Source organism: Panicum hallii, chromosome 1 (assembly GCF_002211085.1).
Source record: "Panicum hallii strain FIL2 chromosome 1, PHallii_v3.1, whole genome shotgun sequence".
NCBI classification, from domain to species: Eukaryota; Viridiplantae; Streptophyta; class Magnoliopsida; order Poales; family Poaceae; genus Panicum; species Panicum hallii.
The window spans coordinates 24,058,532-24,082,067 of NC_038042.1; the positions used below are offsets into that span (position 1 = coordinate 24,058,532).

A 23,536-nucleotide genomic window follows, 5' to 3' on the forward strand; every position below is an offset into this window, starting at 1 on the left:
AAGTGATTCTTAATTGAAAGTGAATTAAGAGTAGCTATTTTTCTTCCCGATCCTAGAACCTTAGTTTGTTTTATATAGTCACTTTACGGAATCAATGCATAATCATTTTATTAAGATCAGTTTACAACCACTTCTTTGCAAAAAGTTATTTTACAAAGCTCTTACTGAACTGAGCCTTGCTAGCCAAACAGGCCTTAATGAATTTATGTTAGGATCTCATGGGCATAATCTTCATCTGTTCCACCTCTGACGCGACGGCGACCCCAGGGAAACTGGACCGGGCGGCTTGGGGTGCGGGGGCTGCTGCTCCTTGGCAGCCGGGCCGCCGTCTCCCGTCCACCTCAACTACCCCGTCGTCTCCCCCGCTGCTGACCGCGCCCCGGTAGAAATGGAGAACAGTGGCACGCAAGCGCAGCCTGGGCCGGCAAAGCCCTCACCGTTCTCGCCCGAGGCCAAAAGAGCTTTCGCCGACTCCGACAACCTCTCCGCTCTGCGTCCCTCTCCCGCACCTCCCTTTACGGCCGTTTCACTGTCCGTCCTGCATCTCGTCGCCTCAGATTCGCCCCCACCGCTTTCCCCCACCCCCTCCGAGCGCAAGAAAAGCACCCACCGCCGCGGCCTCGCCGTCCTCTCGTTTTTACAGCTCCCCTGCTCTGCTCGTCTCCGCCCCGATTAGATTTGCGGCTCGATCAATTAGATTGATCCGTTGCTAATTAGAGCCTTTTTAAGTACGGGTTTACGGAGGCCTCTTGTTTCTTAACCAACACTACAATACTCTACTCACTCATCCAGAGACAGGAGTCAGGACACACAGAGAGAGAGAGAGAGAGAGATTGGGTTTGGTTCCGTGTTCTTGGTGCCCTTTTCGCGTTGCGGAAGATATAAAATTCCTCTTTTTACACTGCATCCCCACTTAATTTTGGCAGCCGCGGCACCCTTCGCTTCGCTTGCTGCCTTGCTGGTGTCCGAGCCTCCGCTTCGCCTTGCTGTCGGTCCTTCTGCCCCGCTCTGTCGCCGGCGCCGGGGGAGGGAGCTAGTCGGCGGGCGGGCGCGGCGCGCGGCGCCTGGCGCGGATCGGCCGCGGGTGCATGGTGGAGGCCGCCGCGGGGCGCCGGTCGGGCACCAGCCGTCGGCGGCCTAGCGGCAGCGGAGGGGAGCACCAGCGCCTGGTCGCGGTCGCCGTCGCCGCGCGCGTCGTCATGGTCACCACCCGCTCCGCGGGGCCAGCGGCCGCGGGAGGAGGCCGTGGTGCGGCAGCAGCAAGGGAAGTTGAAGGAGGCGGCAGCGGCGGCGGCCGGTGCGTGGAGGACTTCTTCGACTGCCTGCTCGGCGTGCTCGGCGCGCTCGGCGTCATGTGGGGGGCGTCCGCGCGGCCCCAGAGGCAGCCGCGCCCGCCGCTACCGCGCGGGGTGGGCGCGGCGCCCGCACCCGCGGACGCCCGGCGCTTCGCGGCGGAGCTCAGGGCCACCCCAGGCCGGATCGCCGGCAATGGCGCCTGCGCCGTCGCGTCTCTGTACACGCTGCAGGGCAAGAAGGGCGTCAACCAGGATGCCATGATCTTCTGGGAGGTAAAAGAAAAATGAAAAAGAGAAAAAGAACCATCTTTTCCCTGCTTTCTTGTCTGTACTTTTTCTCACATATTCTTGAAGTACTTTGTCTGACTCTTCCTTGATCTGATCTCCCCGAGATCTAACCAATTCTATTCTACTAGTGGATTTATTTTTCGAGAATACTTGTTGATTTTAATTAACATATCCTTTGATCCAGATTTTTATCCAACAGAGAAGTTGTGGTTCAGATTTTATTATGTTTTTCTCCAAACTAAGTTGATCTTCATATTAACCTCAGGATTTTTTTTGCGGGCGCACTGTTTTCTTTTTCTGGCAACATCGTGTGCACGTTCTTATCAGTTACCAACATGAGCACACAACAGCCTAAATCTTGCCAGAATTGAAGTTTGACTGAAATTCTATATATATTTGACACGAATTGCCATTGGGTGTTGAGTGGTGGTGGAGAGTTCCTAGTTGGTAGTCTTATTCAAGCGTAATGATTGGTGTTGAGTTGGAATACTTCTTGGAGGTTGGAGGGGCTCCACGTGATTCTCATCCTTATCCAATCCTAGTTTTTTTTCCTTCTCCATCTCCTTGCTGGATGATCTTATCTGCTTGAAGCCCCATCCTTCCCTTTCCAAATGTTTGATTACCAATTTGGCTGCATGTCCATTGCGTGACACATATACCGATCCTATCTCATTTTGGTGCAACTCGTATTTGCCTTCCATGAGTTTTCTCAACATTACCTAGACTCTTTTGATTTGACTACCGTAGTAGTCTCTTACAAATTGCACACGGATCCCATTAAAAAGATAGGAAAATAGTTAACTACAAATGCTAATTTTGCAAGAAGTGCCCATCTTCCATGTACCTTTCCAGTTTGTTGTCAGCATGTAAAATTGCTGCTGCCATCACTTCTGTGGAACGTATATATGATTATGACAAGCTATTATTACTTGTGCACAGAACTTCTGTTCGAGAGATGATACAATCTTCTGTGGTGTGTTTGATGGTCATGGACCTTATGGCCATTTGGTTGCTAAGAGAGTAAGAGATCTCCTGCCTGTAAAGTTAGGAGCAGATTTGGCATTGGAAGATGGTAGAGAAACATCCTCTAGCAACATTAAGAGCAACACAAATGAAGTACGTTCACCAGAACACATTGATAGAGGAGATACTGTCATTTCCTCTGAAGCTGAGCAGAATGGAGAGTATCCAGAGATCTTCCCAGCACTGAGAACATCATTCTTGAAGGCCTTCCATGTGATGGATAGGGATCTCAAGTTACATAAAAATATTGATTGCTTCTTCAGTGGGACTACAGCAGTGGCAATGGTCAAGCAGGTAACTGAGGCAAATGGCATTGTTAATCTTTTTCTTAAGAAATATCTTCCTTCTGTGTCATTATGATAACACCAGATAATTGGACCTGCATGCTTGTATAATAATTGTGTTCTGCAGGGACACAATCTTATAATCGGCAACTTGGGGGATTCAAGAGCTGTCTTGGGCACCAGAGATGAAAATGATCAGCTTGTTGCCATCCAATTGACAGTTGACCTCAAGCCGAACATTCCAAGTAAGCCTGTGTTTCTTTCTTTTGTGCTTGTTGCTTCTGTGCCCCTAATCATTTTGCAAATGTTTAGCCTTTCAAGAGTCATGTTTTGAGCAATACAACTGTGAAGTTTTCGAGCTCTGTACTTCTGTTGTGAACACTATAGTATTTGCATGGCTTACAGTATTTTGTTTTTTCACTTGTGACATTATAGGGCCTTAACACATGGAGTAACTAGTATTTTTTCCCATATTTGTTCACCGTTTATGTCATTATTATGTTATGGTTAAAGGAGTTTGATGTTAATCTGTGTGAACTTAGTTTTTTTTTTGTCATGGCGGCATCATTATTTTTTTTGGTTTTATTGGAGGCAAGGCTTTGTTGCTTGCTGTTATTGTTACAGTTTAGTCAAGTTTGCACATAATTGAATAAAATTGATCTTCATGAAGAAAAGAAAAATGGTGTTATCTTGTCGATGCTGAGCTTGTCTTTTCTGGTACAACTGATGAAATTTTATGTTGATGTGTCTGAATTTAGCTTTTCATCTTTTACCATCCAAGCCTGACATATGCTGTACAATTTCTGAATTCTACTGGTTTGGTCGTTCACCGGAAAGTTACATAAGCAATAAATTTAGGATATCAGTAAAACTTTAGTTACCTGACCATATTTCAGCTATTGCTAAAGTATGATTTTCTCACTCTGATCCCAAAAATCCATTATCATATTGACTTGGCCTTTCAGTGTGGCACCTTTGGCTACCAATATCTATGTAAAAATATAAAAAGGTTATATTATGAAACTTTGCTTCATGATGAATATATAAACATCAACTTTGTGTTGCCAATCTAAACAGTTTTAATTATCAATGGTCAAGATAGAATTTTTCTTTTGTCTTAGCACAAACCTAAATGGACTATTTGGTTGGAGGTGATACATGACTCTCAGGTTGCCAATTCTTAGTTTAATATTTTAATTCTGAAGAAGCAGATTAACATTGCTGTTCATGTTTTCTTGTCAATCAAAATTACCAAGTGTTTTCATGGAGTCATGCTAGTAAAGGTGTGGCAAATTCATTTGGAATAAGGTTAGTGAACCTAGGCAATACAGTAGCCAAGAAAACCTTGAGTGAGGACTGGAGGGTCACTTAAGCTTTTCCTGTTCCCAGCTGTTGTTTTCTATGTTTTCATAAATATGGCTTAATATATCCTTGTTACCAACTGTTGTTTTGTATATTTCATAAGTACCCATTTTCTCTCTCTAATCACAAGAATTTGAGGGAAGTTATTATTTGAATCCCATCATCTTTCTAAATACCCCGACTTGTTACATGACAACGATTCATTGCTCCCTTTATTTCTTTTCTTTCTTTGTTTGTATTCATAGTTTTCGGGACATTCAATTACTACAATCTACATTTTATAAATTTATATTAATATAATACGGAAATACTATAGTTTATGAAAGCTTTTCCAGAGACAAATATAGTAATTGTATTTTAATTTAGTCAATCTTGATAGATTTAAACATGTTAGTGTAAAACTTTTGAAAGTTTGACGGCATCGACCCTGCGAAGACAAATGAAAAAGAACAGGGATTATGAAAAATGACTCTCAGAACATTATACTTTCGATAATCGCTTGCTAGTATTTTCATGCTCTCCGTAGCAGCAATTACTGCTGAACAGTAAAAAAAATTAGTGTATGCCTTTTTGTTTTCTTGTTCAGTTGAGGAATGACATGGTAATTCTCAGGTGAGGCACAGAGAATCAGGCAGCGCAGGGGCAGGATATTTGCTCTCCCTGAGGAACCAGAGGTAGCTCGTGTTTGGCTTCCAAAGTACAACTCACCTGGATTGGCCATGGCTAGGGCATTTGGAGACTTCTGTCTGAAGGATCATGGAGTAATTTCCATGCCTGATGTTTCCTATCACCGCATCACAGAAAAGGATGAATTTATTGTGCTGGCTACGGATGGGGTGAGCAAATGTTAATTTATCCATACACACCATTTTCTGAATGTTGTTAAAGTCTGGAGCCTTTTTTGTACTATATGATATAACTTCCTATTGTAATTATCTAACTCACTTTAGGTGTGGGACGTCCTGTCAAATGATGAAGTTGTTAGTGTTGTCAGCCAAGCTACATCGCGGGCATCTGCAGCACGTTTTCTAGTTGAATCAGCGCACCGTGCCTGGCGAACTCGGTTCCCCACATCTAAAATCGATGACTGTGCCGTCGTCTGCCTATTCCTGAACACAGATGAAGCAAGTAAATCCTCCAGTTCCATGCCCAACAATTTGGCAAATGCTGTCGAAGTTAGCAGCGATCAGCACTCCACGACTGTCCAGCTTAGTACTGGGGTGTCTGCAGATCTTGTAACTGCAATGGTAAAAGATGGAAATGAGGTTTCTGTTCTTGAAACAGTTGCAAGGTCGGTCACCCTCGTGGATATGCCGAAGGATGGTTGAGGCACAAAGCAAGGCATCATCAAATGAGCTTGCATGCTGCCTGTGATTCGGATCTGCTCCACATTGGTTCAGGCACAGAGCGGAGGGCCGGAGGCAACTTGTACATGCCTGTGATTTTGGCATCTGTCGGACCGAAGATATAGCACGCCGGGGAGTTGCTACTTGCTATTTTTTATGCACGCAAGTGTGACTAGGATTTGCAGTTTTGCCTTGTGTAAGATACAGCGTCAGTTTCGCGCGATTTGTTCAAGTTCTTTGTAATAATTTTGTTCGTGCTCATCGTCAAGAGGTTGAGATCATAGTATCATGTAGGAACTAGGAAGGAGCCTATGGAGTTTTGGTGTTTCTTGTAAATATTCATCATTCTGTCTCTGTGGTGTCTGATCCATCTCATCCTTTTTTGGGGTTAGATATTTATGCAAAGAGCAATGCATCTAGAGCTGTCAGTTAGACTGGATTTGTCGGGACAGTTGAGATAGTTACTATAGCACACAACTGCAACCATCTCTCGATTATCCCTAGAATGCCAAAATATAGAGCAGAACTTTCCCGCGTGCACCAACTGTGTGCACATTAAATTCCAGAATCAGACCGGATAAAAAAAGGCCCTCAGATATAAGCAAAACACCTTATGTTTTGGACATAACCAAAACACCTTATATTTTGGAAACCAGTAATTGGCTGCATGTACTGTGTGGAACTTCTGAAATCCTGGCTAATTCATCAGAAGTCGTCCATAAAAAGAGCCACACGAGAACTTTATCAAGGTATCTAGGCAATGAATACAAGTTGGTGAGAGAGATGCAAAGAAATATACAGCTGACACTGAAAAAAAGTTGTTGCTCTTCTATTGCGGCTCAAATATACAACACTTCTGCACACTCAGGCCACCTAAACCCAAAAAAACCCCACAATTTCTGGAAACTCTAAGTGCACCCGGGCACCAGCAGGTGCCATGGCGTGACGCATCACGGACTGGAGTGAAGGGAAAGAAATAAGGAAAAGTCCCACGGGATAGCACAAAGTAGGGATGGTAGTAGCTTGGGTAATATACGGGTAAAGCAAACACCCACCCATGGTAATACCCGAAAGTTCAAATTTTACCAGTGCCTGAAAAGACTATCGGGTAAGATTTTCGTACCCGTACCATACCCAATGGATTTCAGGCACCCGTCAGATCTATTCGTAATAGCACGAATAACATATTATTCTAATGATAAAAAAAAATATAGTTCGAATATACCATCCATACAAGTCAATTCAAACCTTTAAAATAAAAAAAATATCTAAACACACTATCCTACATGGTTTTATCTTCTCTCCGGCATCTACTTCTGAGTTAAGTATTTCATATAAGAAGAAAAATGCAATGAGCAATGACAAGGCACACCACTAGTAAATAATTAAGCAAAATATTATTTCTCATTTACAGATGACACCATCTCATATATTAATTCTTCGTAATTCATATAATCAACACTAGAGTCAGAGGTGAAGCCACGTTCATGGTGCCTGGTACACTAGCACCAGGGTTCAGATTGTTAGTGTTAGAATTCACCAATGCTAAATTATGCGCCAGGTTTGTTTGGGCTCTAGCTTCGCCCGTGACTAAAGTTACAATAAACATATAGATTCTCTATGTTATAATATTTGTGAGGATACTCGCGGATAAGATTAGATGTCTATACCTGTGCTCGACCCGTCTTATTTGGCATAGCCGATTAGTCGTACCCGCGGACCAGATTTTATACCATATTTTCACCCGTCGGGTACAAAACCTGCAGATAAGAATTTATCCATAAGAGCTATTTCTTTCGTTCCAAATTGTAGATCATTTTGGCAAATAAAATATACAGATTTTGTTATGCATCTATATAAATATTATTATATTTAGTACGTAGCAAAAATTACGTATCTAAATTTGCCAAAACGACTTACAATTTAGAATGGAGGGAGTAGGATTAACTTACCAAGGATGAAGAAATCAGTTGTCCACGTCCGGACAGACCTTCACTCCACTAGATGGTGGGAAAAGCAGCACTGAAGCCTGACCAGTTTGCCGTGGAGCGGGCGGTGGAGAGTCCGGCAAAGGCCGCGAGCGGGAAGCCCCGGCGGCGGAAGAGAAGAGCCGGCGGCGTTGTGGTCGCCCTCATCTGGAGAGTGGAGTCGGAGAGGCTGCTCATTCTTAAATGGGCTGCTGCCTCATGGGCTATTGGGCTGATTTGAAGTGTTTTGAACCCACAAAGCTTTAAAAAATTTCGGCCCACTGTAACTAGAAGCCCTGCGGGCCTGCTGCATCCTCGACTCGTCTGATGCAATATAACAACCCATCATGTAATATCGCTATTTTTTTTGAGAAAATTTCCTATTTGACATCACTAAAATAAACTTTTTCTTCTTTGGTCCTCTTTTTTCCAAAGTTTCTTATTTGACATCAAATCTTAATTTCATCTCTAATGGCACTTCTGTCAGTTGTAAGCAATAGTGGTGTTAACACCCATCTGAAAAGACCATTTTACCCCTCCTGTATTTCTCTAACCAAATTGTTATGAGATGTCAATTGTTATTGCTACACGTTTCTGGACACTTTGAAAAAGAAAGGCATATGTACATATTGATGTGGACTATTTTCGCATCATTTATAATATTTTGATTATGTTGAACTTATTTTTATGGAAAAATTGTGCATGACAATTGAGCTGATAATACAACAAATTCATAAGCATCATCAAATCAATATATGTCACAGATACATACATGAGCAAATTATTGAGACAAAAGGCTAACACCAAATTAACATTACATATGCATGCAAAAGATTCAGAGATACATCATATCAAATACATTATGATGCACAATAATGCTAGCCCCGGGCCAGACAGCTTTGGCCCTGGCTTTTACAAATCTAACTGGGCCCTCACTTCCCCCTCCCTGATAAATCTCTTTGATCACTTCTACTCAGGCAACGCTGACCTTGAGCGTTTATGTGATTCTCATCCCCAAAAAAGGGAGCGCACGCACTCCAGATGCTTTCAGACCTATCTCACTTCAAAACTGCCCGGTCAAAGCCCTTAGCAAAGTTCTTACTAATCGTCTCCAGCCTTGCATCCCTGCACTTATTAACGGTGACCAAACAGGCTTTGTTAGGAGGACGAAATATTGCTGAAAATTATGCTTATGCTGCTGACCTCCTTCACTGCTGTTACAGCAGGCATACTCCCACTATTATCCTAAAATTGGATTTTCGTAAAGCATTTGACTCGGTAAATTGGGAGAGCCTCATTTCCATTCTTCGCCATAGAGGCTTTCCATCCAGATGGTGTGCCTGGGTTCAGACCCTGCTATCCACTGGCAAATCTGTTGTTCTCCTTAATGGTGTGCCCGGTCCCTGGATTACGCCGTAATGGACTCCGACAAGTGGACCCTCTCTCCCCTTATCTCTTTATTATTGTTGCTGACGTGCTTCTACGTCTCCTGCAACACCCTTCACACAGGGGCTCTTTGCATCACCCCCTTTAGATCATCTTCCTTGCCCCGTTCTCCAATACGCAGACGACACACTTCTTTTTTTCCGAGCCTCCCAGTCTGCTATTTATACTGTCTAACAGATTCTTGACGACTTGGCCGCAGCCACTGGTCTATCAATCAATTACCACAAAACAACTTTCCTTCCTGTTAACATTCCTATGAAATCTGCCCAGGATATGGCCAACGCCCTTGGTTCACCTGTTGCTTCCTTCCCCAGCCGTATTTAGGTCTCCCTCTCTCGCTACACAAAATCTATCCCAGTGACTGCCAGCCGGTTATCGACAACTGTGACAAATACCTCTCTAGTTGGCGTGCCTCGCGGCTTAACAGATCTGGCAGACTTCTGCTGGCTTCATCAGTGCTGAGTGCTCTCCCCTTACATTACATGGCAGCGATCCGGCTCCCAAAAACCGTCATCAACGCTATTGACAAACGGCGCATGGCTTTCTTTTCGACAAGTGAGGACACCTGTCACGGCTCCAAGTGCCTAGTTGCCTGGGAACTAGTCTGCACTGAAAAACAAGAAGGAGGCCTTGGCCTAAAAAATCTTGAAAAGCAAAAACAATGCATGTTGATGAAGTTTGCTGATAAATTCTAGAAAAGATAGTCCTCTTCGGAAAAACTGGCTCCTTAGTTGATATTCATGAACCTAGTACTCTAACCTCCTCGTCTTCCTCCTATCCGTGGTCCATCATTAATAGCGGCTTAGCAAACTATCCGTCACATCTGATTTTAAGAAGAAACCAGATGCATCTCATACGTGCGCCAGGATCAAATTCATATGATAGACAATACAAGTGCATATCCGAAACAATGTCATAACGAAAGAGAGTATTAGAGTACTTTATTACATGACCAAAAGTCTTAATCTTAGCAAACAAATAAACATCTTTAACTAGCAGCGGAACTTCAACTTCACAGGCAGATGAGACATACGCCTAGAACTCCTCAAAATCTTCAGGGAACTCCGAACAATTATCTTATTCTGAGCAACATTGGTTTTAATAAAGCAAGTGTGAGTATACTTATAGTTGGTAATCAGCAAGTGAAGTAACTATATGACATGCAAGACCAATTTCAAGGAATAGCTGACAAGATTAAATCTTAAATCTAGTGTTTAGATTGGAAAACAGCAAGGCTAGGGATGGCGGGTTCTAATCTAAAGAAACATAGGGGCTAAAACAGAAGAAAATGGACCTAAACGTAATTATTTTTGAACTGCAGTGGACTGCGGGTTGATTCTAATAAAACCGACACGCTCTTACACAAAAATGCCTAGGGTTGACTGATACGGGGTTGGTCTGACTCGGGGTAGATCGGATTTGGGCCATCCGATCTAGATCGGACGGCGGGCGGCGGGTGAGGCGGCTCGGGCGGCGGCGCAGGGCTGTTGGCGGCGGGTTTTGCAGCGGCGGCTCGCAGGATTTCACCGAAACCGGTGTTCCGAGGCTCGGATTGGATTGGGGTTTGGCCTGGGAGAAGGAGAGCGAGAAGGGGAACTCGAACAGGGTCTCAGGATGGGGGCACCGGGGGTTGGAGAGGGGCACACGGCCGTGGCGCGCGGCATAATTGCTCCGGTGAGCAATTACCATGGCGAGAGAGGGAGAAAGAGGGAGAAACAAGGGGGGCTACCTTGCTCACCTCAAGGCGGAGCTCTGGCAGCGGTTGGAGGCGAGATTGGAGCGGCGAGGCGGCGGGTTTGAAGGTGCGGCCGTACTCGAGCGGCAGCTGCAGTGACGTGAGCTAGTGTTTGCAAGGCGGAGGGTGGCGGCTGCAGGCTTTGGTGGATCAAGGAGGGTCCTGGCGGCTGCTTTTATAGGGGCGGTCGTGGGTCCTTGGCGTGTGTGCTAAGGCGGCACGGGGTGGCGTGCACTGGCCAAACTCAGACTTGAGTCCGAGTTTGGCTCAAGGTGGGGGATGGACCCGATGGGCGGGGCCCGCCTGGTAGCGAGGGAGAGGGGACAGAAGGGAGAAAGGGGGGCGGAGCAGGCCGGCTTGGGCTGGGCCGCGTAGGAGAAGGAAAGGAAGGGAAGAGGCAGGGGAGATTTGGGCTGGGCCAAAAGAGAGAAGGAAGGGGGAGAGGAAAAGAGAGAGGTTTAGATTGAGCCCAAAAGAGAAAAGGAGAGGAAAGAAAAAAAGGAAACAATCAAATTCATTTAAATTTAAATTTAATTGAAAGACAAGCAATAAAACGATTGGATGTGGCATGAAATGCACAAGATCTATATTTTCTTATATTTTTTTTATAGCTAAGTAAATTATTTATAATTCACGGTAAATGTTCTAAAATCAAAAGAGATTGAATAAAAAACCTTATCGATCCTACAAAACTCTAGCAAAATTTATTTAGGTTCATGATTTGAAATTTAGGGTGTTACAAACCTTCGCTCTTAAAAGGAATTTTGTCCTCGAGATTCAGCTGGGCTAGTAAAGAGCTGGGGAAATTCTGCCTGTAACTCATCCTCTCGTTCCCAAGTGGCCTCATCCTCTGCATGGTGACTCCGTTGAATCTTGCATATCCGAATCTTCTTACTCCGGATGATCCTTTCCAATGTGTCCAGGATTTTGACTAGGTACTCATTGTGGGTCAAATCGTCCTGCACATTCAACTCCTCCGGTGGTAACTGCTTCTCTAGTACTCTCAAACACTTCTTCAACTGTGATACGTAGAACACATTGTGCACATCTGACAGCCGCGCAGGTAGCTCTAGCTGGTAAGCTACCTCGCCCTTCCATTCCAAGATCTTGAACGGGCCAATGTAACGAGATGACCACTTCCCTTTGACTTTGAATGTGCGCAAACCTCTGATAGGTGACACTTTTAAATACACAAACTCTCCTTCTTCAAAAGTCAACTCCTATCATGGAGTATATGCATAACTCTTTTGCATCGATTGTGCTACTGTGGCAGAACTGTCCGAATTAATCCGGCTCAAATGCACTAACCATCATCCATAAAGATGAACCGGCTATCATGCACTTCAAATGGAGTAATCCGACAGTCTGTCGGGTAAATTCTGATGCGACCGCTTTATATTTCGATCGAAACAAAGCGTACACTTAACTTGCATGAAGGCGAGTCCAGAGATTACAACATTCCATAGCTTTTATCTCACAAGTCTAACATCAATTATTGCAAGTCGAGTTCATCAAATGAGTACTTTAGAGTTTGAATATAGAAAATTTATTCAGAGTTTAACAGCAGCAGAAAGAAAATATGATCATCTAGCGTCGATTTGGATACCACGATGAAACCCATACGTGGCATCACTTGGCAGAGTCATTGTTGGCTGGGGATGGATCCCACTACCCGGACCAACCAGTCGGCAAAGTACTCGGCCAAGCCAAACCAGCTGCCATATCTTCAAAAGACACACCTGAAAATATATCCACAAGCAAGGCTGAGTATACTAATACTCAGCAAGGCTTACCCGACTAGTGGTATGTAAATACCGACAACTAAGCATGCATGCCTCTAAGATTCTAGGGTTCCTTTTTTGCTGAAAAGAAAGAAAGAGTAAGTCCTTAATTTCATATTTTAGCTTTCAATATTCTAGTTCATTTAACCATTCTAAGTGAGCATCTATCTCTAAGCAAACATGGTGGAAAACAATTAATCATCCAACAAGTTTCATCATAGCCATAGTTCCTCTTGTTACTCTATGTGGAAGGAGTATTAAGCAGTCTCAATTACCACAAGAAATGGACGATTCTAATCGAATTTATTAACCTTGCAAGGCAAACCTAACACACACGCCTGGAGTACCGAAGGGTCACGCCAAGCAACTTTTCCCCTTTCTTTTCGGGTTGTGGATCAGGGTCGCCCTCCCTGACTACAGAGCCACGCTCTGCACTCGCATGTATATATCCATCTAAACTTCGTTCAAGTAGGGTGAAAGTAAAGTCCACTTGCCGGGCCAATCAGGTACTTAAGCTTATCGAGTACCATATTTTCAACATGTGGTTAGTACGTTCAAACACTTAACCGCTACTACCACACACTGCAGCCTTAGCATTTTTCTCTACTCAACCGGGGCCTCAACCATGAGCATCGTACCACAGCCCCGCCCGTTGACCTTACAGTTGCAGTATGTGGTAAATCAATCAACTCCTATAATTCTCGCGAGTGGTAGGAAACCACTCGACTTTTACCGAACCTATTAGCAGAGCATCTACTTGAGCTCCTAGTTCTAGTATTCAATACATAGGTGCCTAGGATCATGCAGCTAGGGTTCCAATCAACTCCTATGAACTTAAATGCACAGGTAAAAAGGAACAGTAGTTGCATGAATTTAAAACACTCGGATCATGCATCGGGGCTTGCCTTCTTGGGCAAAACTAGTCGGGGGTTCTTCCGAACATTGGTTTGGGTCTTCAGCGACTTCAGTTAGATGATTTGAGCTTCACCCTGCTCACTCTCGGACTCGGGAACCAGATCGTAGGTTCCACCGGCGAGAGTAGTCGATTCTATATGAATGCACATGTATGAGTGGTTTTACTAGTACAAGACATATAATTATCTCATTATAAAGTAGTCATTCAGCAAAACTCAAGTAATGTAGTCGAGCCCTTCATTATCTTGTCCTTGGGTAGTCATTTATCGAGTACTTATCTATATTAAGCGAGTGGTTTTCTCATGTTGTAAACAGCCATTTTTAATAGTAACTTTTGTTTAAACAAAACTACTCGTAGAGGTAGTTTCTGAGGTTGAGATTTTTATGCAGAGCTCATTACTTAAGTACAAACTCACTGTAAAAGTTCTAGCCATTTTTATTCAGCAGATTAATCATGAAAAATATATTAAACGGCTACTGCTAGGATCAAGATCTATTTGTACAGAACAACCCATGCAAGAACTGGTGCTCAACTTTTTACTGAACAAACTTACTCACACGAGTAGTCTACTATAAATTTTGCAGACTTTTCTTATGCAAGAAACAGAGGCTAACATTTTAGTTTAAAAGGATCTAGCATATAACAAAAAGTACTCGAAACATCTAGCTATGCTTGGATTCAGTGCATGAAATTTTTATGAAAGACTTTACTCCTAGCATTGAAGCTACCATCCAAAACTCAACAGCAGATCTTAACATAAGAAGTCTAGAACATCTTAGTTTGTATTTTTAGGATTTTTCTGTGAGTTGTTTTGCATCTTCAAAGTTAATAGATTGGTTTTCAAAGCTCTAGTTTTAGGTTTACAAATGAGTCCCTGAGATTTTACAGAAATCTTCTCGGAAAGATTGAAATCGAAGCAAAAAGGCCCTTTGTGCAGGGGAACGGCGACTGCCGGCCAAATTCTGGCGAGGAAACTAGTAGGCGGAGAGGAGGAAGGTGGGGAAAACGGAGAGAGGGCCGAGGCACACCGATTTGTGGCATTGGTGGGGCCTGGGGACGGCTGGAAAAGGGTCCTCCATGGTGGACAGTAGGCGACGGTAGTTGGTGGCAGCGCTGGCACTATTCCGGCGGGGCAGGGGTGGCGTGGCCGGGCTTGGAAGCTCCAGTGGGAGGTGGGGAAGCTCAATGGAGGGTCATTTTGGGCGGAGGGAGGTCGGGGGTGGGAGCTCCACAATGAACTTGAGCTTGCCAGCGGCAATGGTGGGCTGTTTCGGGTGTGCGTGCAGGAAGTGGCTCGACTGCCCCTTTTATAGGCAAGGCGAGGGGAGGAGAAATGAGATGGGCAACTGGCGCTACCTTAAGGGCGAAGGGAAAGGCCGGTCGGGCGGAGGGGGCGCGTGGCAGCGGCTCGGTCGGCCGGCGGTCCTCATGGCATGCGATTGTAGCAGTCTGCCGTGTGGCCGTGCAAACAGGGGAGGGGAGGATTCGAGGGATCGAGCGGTCGGGCTACATGAGGCCAACTAGCACCGGCAGCCAAGTGGCACCGCGGTCATGGGATAGGGAGGCAGGGGGCTGAGGAGGAGAGAGGAGGGAGAAGGTGATGGGACTTATGTGCAGGAAGCAAAAATAGCGAGGGTTTGGGTGAAAAAGGAACTAAAACTCATTCTTTCCAAGGTCAAAACAAAAACATTTGAATACCATTTTTTTCAACTTTTCAAGATATATATTTTCTCTTTTATAACTGTGTTTATTTGAGCAATGTATAAAAAGTTATTTTGAATTTCTGAAAACTAGTATTTAAATGACATGTCATTTCATGTGAATTTTTGCACTGTTAGCCCTTGAATTCAACAAGACTTTTGTTGCTCTTGATATGATAGATGTGCCATTTTTTTAGAGTTAGTTATGATTAAAGATGGCAATGGGTACAAAATATCCGCGTGCCTGTGGATAGCAAACCCGACGGGTGCGGATACGGGTTTGCATTTATGCCCGCGGGAGCGGGCGCGGGTACAACCTTAAACCCAACGGATATCTGCTAACGGGTTTGAAAAAATAATATCCGCATCCGCAAACCCGCCAATCCCGATTTAGCGGATGATATGTGGGTTCTAAACCGACTTCATTTAGGGTTTTTGTTAATGTGTGATGTATCATGTATTCATGTATGAGACTAGTTCATTTATATGCTCTGATTTATTTGTTTCCTTAAATAAATGGTGTTTATTTGCAGTTGAAATGTAATGTGTGCTTGATTTTCTAAAGCTTGCGGGTACACTGGTGTGCCCGCGGGTATACGGCTATCCGCGGATAGCGGTTACGGGCGTCGTTTCGTGCCCGTGGCGGGTTGCGGGCGCGAGTGCGGGCACAGATTTTAGTACGCGGGTACGGGTTTACAAAGTTAGTATCCGCACAGATTTTACGCGTTGCCATCTATAGTTGTGATCAACTTTGAAAGTTACATGAGTTTGTTTGTAAGAGTTCAAATATTTATGCATATATACACATATTCATTTGCTTGAAAGGTAGATTTGATAGGCTGTTTTATATTTTTCTTGCTCTTTATGCCTGATTTCATGTTATGGATCTTTGTTTAGTCTTTTAGACACTTAGGGTGTCACAGCTACTTTCAGATTCTCACGAACAACCTGCACCTGTCGTTTGACCTCTTTAATGATCTCAAGCCCGAATAGCTGGCTTTCGCGTGTCTCACTCCAATACAACGGAGTCCTACACTTCCTGCCATATAATGCCTCAAATGGTGCCATCTTTAAACTGGTCTGATAACTGTTGTTGTAAGAGAACTCTGCAAACGGCAAGCTCTTATCCCAACTGCCTACGTGCTTTAGAGCACAGGTCCTAAGCATATCCTCTAACACCTGATTTGTTCTTTATGTCTGTCAATCTGTCTGCGGATAATAAGCGGAGCTGAAATTCAAATTCGTGTCCATTGACTCATGCAGCATCTACTAGAATCGAGACATGAACTGATTACCTCTGTATGACACTATCTTCTTAGGTACCCCATGCAAACATACAATCTTAGATATACACAGCTCTGTTAATCTTGCCCCTGTAAGTAGTCTTCATCAGATTGAAGTGAGTTACCTTGGTCAATCGATCCACTATGACCCATATCGAATCATAACCATCCCGTGTATGTGGCAATCCCACAATGAAATCCATACCAATTTCTTCCTATTTCCATTCTGGCACTTTCAATGGCCGTAACAAATCGGCTAGTTTCTAATATTCTGCCTTGACTCTTTGACGCACATCACACAGCGCCACATGAGCTGCAACATCACACTTCATGCCATATCACCAATATCTCTTCTTCAAGACCTGGTACATCTTGGTACTGCCAGGTTGGATTGAATAAGATATATCATGGGCTTCCTGCAGAATTTTCTCATGAAGCTGATCCACATCTGGTACACATATACTCTTCCGGAACTTGCCTGCTTCTATCATCTCCTTTACCTCCTGGATCCTAGCATCTTCAAGCTGACCCTTTCGTATATCTTGTTCGAGAGTCGGCTCTACTTTGATAGTGATCCCTTCCATATGAGCAACAAACCCAAGATTGAGTTTCTCAAACTCCTTATACAATTTCCGAGGCATCTGACTAGCCATTGCTGCATTCACATAACTCTTGCGACTCAAGGCATCAACAACCACATTGGCCCTCCCTGGATGATAGTGTATCTCTAGGTCATAGTCCTTGATGAGCTCTAACCATCTTCGTTGTCTCAAGTTGAGGTCATTCTGAGTGAAAATATACTTCAAACTCTTGTGGTCTGTGTATATCTGACATATGTGACCCAACAAATAGTATCTCCATATCTTCAAAGCATTAACCACTACTGCTAACTCTAGATTATGAGTGGGGTAATTCTGCTCGTGCTTCCTCAACTAGCGAGACGCATATGCAATTACATGTCCATCTTTTATCAATACAAAACCAAAACCTTGTTTAGAAGCATCACAATAGATGTCGAAACTCTTGTGAACATCAAGCATAACTTTCGGTGATTTACCGCCACGCCCACCGAGGGATACCCCCGAGGTGGTGAGTTTGTAGGTAGGGTGTCACCAAGATCAGGAACTCGAAGGTGCAAGAAACACAAAGTTTAGATAGGTTCAGACCACCGAGAGCGTAATACCCTACGTCCTGTGTGGTTTGTATTACCTTAGGTGGTCATCGGGTGATCTCCTAGGTGATCCGATGCATGAGGCACGAGTTGTCCCTCATGCTCCTGTTCGAGGAGGGTCCCTATCCACCTTTATATAGTCTGGGGAACAGGGTTACATGGAAGTCCTAGTTAGATACGAGACTAGGAGTCCTACCCGAGTATTTTTCGGGTAGTTTCCTACTATCTCCGACTAGTTTTACTACTGTATGAGTAGTTCTACTACGCTACGAGTAGTTACAACTGGTGTAGGGCGTGGGCCATGCCCCACCCCTTATCCTGTAAGATGTAGGTCATGTGCGCAGTCCCGTGGTCTGGGTCTGACAATAACCAATACTGGTGCAGTAGTCAACCTTTTCCTCAACGCATCAAAACTATCATGACCATACAAACTCTTTTCCTTTCACAAGTAGTGAAGTAAGGGGTTTCACTATCTTAGAGAAGCCTTCAATAAACCTCCTGTAATATCTCGCGAGTCTTAGAAAACTCCGGATTTCTGACACTGTCTGTGGTAGCTCCCCCTTCAACACATCCCTAACTTTCCCTGGATCAACTGCAATACCTCCATCTGTGATGACATGACCAAGAACGAGACCTCATTCAGCCAGAATTCACACTTGCTGAGCTTGGCATATAACTGATTCTCCTTGAGTTTCTGCAGAAAACTCAAATGTTCCTCATGTTCCTCCTCATTCGTGGAGTAAACCAATGAACGCCACTACAAACTTGTCAAGATATTCCATAAATACCTTGTTCATCAGGTACATGAAATAGGCTGGAGCATTTGTCAACCCAAAAGTTATCACTGTATACTCATATAGCCCATCTCTAGTAGTGAAAGTTGTCATGGCAATATTTGAAGGTCGTATTCTCAGTTGATGATACCCTGACCTCAAATCAATCTTGGAAAATATTCTGACTCCCTTCAACTGATCAAACTGATCTCAGTACCAGGTAATGGATACTTGTTCTTGATAGTAACCTCATTCAATGCTCTATAGTCAAGACACATCCTCTGTGTACCATCCTTCTTCTCAACGAATATCATAGGTGCTCCCCAAGGTCAAGAGCTAGGACGGATGAACCGTTTATCTAGCAATTCGTTTAACTGTTTCTTAAGTTCCTCTAATTCTCCAACTAACATTCTATATGGCCTCTTAGCAATAGGCGCAGTACCAGCCAAAAGATCTATGAGGAATTCGATGTCATGTTCAGGTGGCATACCTGACAAATCATCGGGGAAGACGTCCGGGTACTCCCACACCACTCTGATGTCCTCAATCAAATTTGCCTTTAGCTAGTTCACTGCATAGTTTGCTGCAGATGGAAGCGTTGCAATGAACTCAAACCGTCCACCTTCTGAACTAGTGAGAAGCGCTAACCTCTTGGAACAATGAATGACTGCATCGTACTTTGTCAACCATCCCATTCCAAGAATAATGTCAATACCACTGGACTCCAAGACCATTGGATTTGCACATAATTCTTTACCCATAATCTGTATTTTCACCCCAAGACACTGATATATAGCCCTCATATTTCCCCCAGGTGAGTTTACTAGCACGGAACTAGGCATGATGCATAGAGGAATAGAGTATTTAGCAACATACTCGGCAGAAATAAAGGAATGCGATGCTCCAGAATCAAACAAAACTGATGCAAGGGCTGAGTTTACTAGGAATGTACCGAACACAACGTCTTGAGCCTCCTGAGCGGTCTTCGCGGCCACATGATTCACACACCCGCGGATGTAGTTCTGCTCACCCTTGTTGTTCTGCGGTGTCTGGTTGTTGTTTCTGGGCTACTGCTGCTGTGGATCTGCCTCTGTCCACTGTTGTTGAACTGGCCTGGAGTGTTCTGGTATCTTGGGGCAACGATTGGCGTAGCGACCAGTCTCACCACACCTGAAGCACATGTTACCACCAGTGGGAACAGGAGTGTTGTTTCTCACAGGTGTTCCAGTGGGAGTGTTCTGGCGATTCTGCGGAAAATTGGGGCGCTACCTGATTGACCAGCATGCTGAGCCTGCTGGTGGTGGTTCTGCTGATTGGGGCGCTAGTATTGATTCTGCCCGAAGTTGACATTTTGTCCTCCAGTGCGAAAAGGTGCCCCTTGGGGGCAAAGCGGGGGCGTGAGTTGTTGTTGAACTGCCCTGGTAACTCAAATTTTCTCTTCTGCTCGCCCATCTTCTTGTGAGCATTTTCGACCATGATAGTGTTTTCTAGCGTCTTTTGGAAGTTCCCAAATGTGTGCACCATGAGCTGATACTTGATAGGACCGATCAGTCCATCCCTGAAGTGATCCTACTTCTCTTCATCATCCACCACAACTGCGGGGGTGTAGCGGGATAACTGAATGAACTTGTCCCGATACTCACTCACAGACATGGCTCCCTACTTCAGTGCAAGGAACTCTTGCTTCTTAAGCTTCATCAAACCCTTAGGTATGAGTTGCTCTCTGAACTTGTTCTTGAATTCCTACCAGTTGATGGTGTTGGGGGCGTCATGAGCTATGGTGTAAGCGTCCCACCAATCTATAGTAGTTCCTTCCAGTCTTCCTGAAGCATAGAGGACCTTCTCCCTATCAGTACACTGCATGATGTTCAGCATCTTCTCCACAGTCTTGATCTAGTCATTAGCTTGCAGAGGATCAAGTGAGTGCGAGAATGAAGGGGGCTTGTGACTCATGAATTCCTTGTGTCTGTCTCTAGCTGGCGGTGGTGGCAGTGGTGGAGCTTGGTTCATCTGTGCCTGCATGTTGGCGATAGTGTTTGCCATGTTGGTCAGCAGCTGAGTCTGGATGGTGAGAAACTACTCCATCCCTGCTGGTGGCTCTCGGTGCTGCTGACTCTGCTGAGGATCTGGGTTGAGTTGTTGCTTCTCCCCTGACGTGGCACTACGGGCTGATCAACCCCTGATTCAGACCTATTGTACACCATCTGGTCGGTTAGTGAAATGAGACTCATAAAATAAATTATGGAAAAAGGATAGGAACAAGGATAAGATAGAGATAGTAAAATAAAATAGATAACCCTAAGTTTTACTAAACTATCTAACTTTATTAAAAACTTGATGTAATTATGGTCATCACTCCATAATTCATCGCAATCATTACAAAGATTCAAATCAAGCTGTTCTCACAAAACCAAGCACACTGACTCGGACTAAGCAAACTATAAAGAACGTTCGAACTAGCGATTACAAAAAGACTCTTAAAGACACTCCTAACTTAGACTGCTAGATCTAGCATCTCTAATGGTAGCGGGTGCGGTAGACGGGCTCTCCGTAGTGGACGCACTTGCGTGGAGGTGACTCTAGCAAGTAGTCTATAGACTCATCGCTGTCATACTCCAAAGGCACCTCCTGGTCTCCTCTCAGTTGGGCCTCCAGAATTGCCTTCTCCCTGAGCGTATTCCTCAGCTTCCTCTTGACCTCTTGGATTTCTAACCCGACGGCATCCGAGTCGGTCCTGAGGGTGGCGACCAACTCGTGTGTGGTGTCCATGAGCAAGCTTCCCTCACAAGGGGGTGGAACAGGAATTTGTGCATTGGTGGCACCCTTCCTACAGCAAGGAAATTGCTGGAACCCTATGCCCTGTAGCTCCTCCTGATAGACATGGCAGAGAGAATAGAGAGCCCTCCTAGCAGCTTCACTGGTCCCTGCATCCAAGGTCTTCCTAGGCACGTCATCAAAGTGCTTATAAACTTCCCTCCAGCTGCCATACCTCTCATCTGGAACGCTGATCACCATTGCCACTAACCACTCCTCCTGCTGCTGAGCATTCTTGAACAAGGAGGCTTCAGTGGCCTTAGTGAGAAGTCAATTCTCTGCATGAATCTCCATAGTAGTGCTGGTAATGGACCTTCAGCAAAGTCCAAGTAGTGTAGCTCCTTCCCATAGTGAGGTTCTAGTGGCGGCACGTCTGCTACGGCGGCTGGCTCTGGTTCTTCATCTGGGTCATCATCACCACCATCTGCAGCAGCTGGGTCATCACCACCATCTTCTGCATTGCCTCCTCCTGCGACGCTAGATCGGCACTGTCTCCTCCTACAACGTCCACATCAGCATTGTCTTCTGCAATGTCTAGGTCATCTTTAGGAAGCTCCATGGGTTCCTCCTCAGTGTCAATGTCCACCCATCCTCCTCTGTACTAGCCATAGTAGTAGTTGTCGTCGTCATCGATCTCCACGATCACGGGGGCGTCCTCTAGTTGCACAGGCTCCTTGTATGCATGCACCTTCTAAGGAGCGGGCACCTCCTGCTCCTGTTGCACATGCACCTCCTGAGGGTGCAGGATCTAATGGGGCGGTCCACAGGTGCTCTTGCAAGCGGTCTTCCTAGTTTTGGCCATCTGTAGAGAAACAAGGATAGCGCAAGATAGAGGATATTTAAAAAGGGCTATGAGTGACCTTAAAGCAAGAAGGAGTTTGAAAAAATAGGCAAACACACTTGTTAGGCAAGTATGAAAACAAGGGTGAGATGATAGTGATATAATAAAAAAATAAGCAAATTTTTAAAAGCAAGCAAGCAGAAGCTAGGTTACTAAGCAAGATAAGCATTAAATTTCGACCATTACTAACTAGGCTAACGTCCTACAGTCAACACTACTCTAATACCACTTGTAACGACCCAACCTAGGAAAATGGCTCATGCCCACTCTGCACGCTGAGTGGACCACACCTACACTACAACTCGCTTACGCTTTTGTCCTCGCTTCGTGTAAAAGGTTTAACCTAAGATTGCAATGCTTCCTAGAGTTGGCTATTTAAGTAGGCCTTTCCCACTTTAGGCTAGCAAGGTGGGACTATCCCACACACACTTGCTACCATGATGGAGTGAGCTACCCCGTGGCCATATTTGGCCCATGGGCCTCACAACACTCCCACCCTTGAGGACTTGACGTCCTCGTCGAGCACCATCTTATCCATACAAGACACATGTTCACGATCGACTTTCCTGGCCACGTCCGTATGTCCAGTGCCGGCGCATGTGCCATACCGTGACCACACAGCATCCATGCATCATGTGCAACATGCCCGCGCATCTGCGCCCGTACGCGCCCGTGACACAGCGAAAGTTGCTCCAGGATCAAGTTCACGTACATATGATAGACGATACAAGTGTATATCCGAAACAGTATCATAATGAAAGAGAGTATTAGAGTACTTTATTACATGACCGAAAGTCTTAATCTTAAGCAAACAAATGAATATCTTTAACTAGCAGCGGAACTTCAACTTCACAGGCAGATGACTGGAAGATATACGCCTAGAACTCCTCGAAATTTTCAGGGAACTCTGGCAGCATTGGTTTCAATAAAACAAGCGTGAGTACACTTATGGTTGGTACTTAGCAAGTGGAGTAAATTATATGACATGAAAGGCTAATTTCAAGGAATAGCTGATATAGTTTGACTGCAATAAGCACTGTTAGTTGGTCAAGTTTTATTTAGCAAGCATTAATTAAGTGTAAGTATATACCATGAACTATTAAGTAAGTAAAAGAGATAAGTACCAACAACATAAATAAAGAACAACAATTTAGATCATCTTCAAGTTCAATTATCATGTGAGGGTCCAAGCTGCTCTTAACCGTGAGCACAGTGGATATCAGTTTAAACTCTGTAGAGGTTGTACACTTTACCCACAACTCGTGTTTTCCTTGATGCCCGGGTTTGCAAGACCCTTAAACACTTCCGAGCTCGGTGGCAAGGATTCACTACGAGGCCTTTACAAACATTCCCTAACTTGCAATGGTCCGCTAAGGTTTCAAGCCGCAGTGGTTATAACCCTTCCTAATGAGGAAGACGTCTTAACCAAGATCATATCTAAGACTCAAGAGGACCGAGCTATACCCCATCAACGCACTCCCCTCTTGCCCTTTTGGTAAGACCATTACAAG

General features: G+C 44.6%; 1 protein-coding gene across 1 annotated transcript; it reads left to right on the plus strand.

The window, feature by feature from the left end:
• The first annotated feature begins 1,088 nt into the window (after nt 1-1,088).
• LOC112886390 (probable protein phosphatase 2C 14) lies at nt 1,089-6,026 on the plus strand. Its single transcript, XM_025952290.1, has 5 exons — nt 1,089-1,568; nt 2,523-2,900; nt 3,018-3,135; nt 4,865-5,088; nt 5,203-6,026. The coding sequence occupies exons 1-5, from the start codon at nt 1,089-1,091 to the stop codon at nt 5,578-5,580; spliced, it is 1,578 nt and encodes a 525-aa protein (XP_025808075.1). The 3' UTR covers nt 5,581-6,026.
• The last annotated feature ends 17,510 nt before the right edge of the window (nt 6,027-23,536 follow it).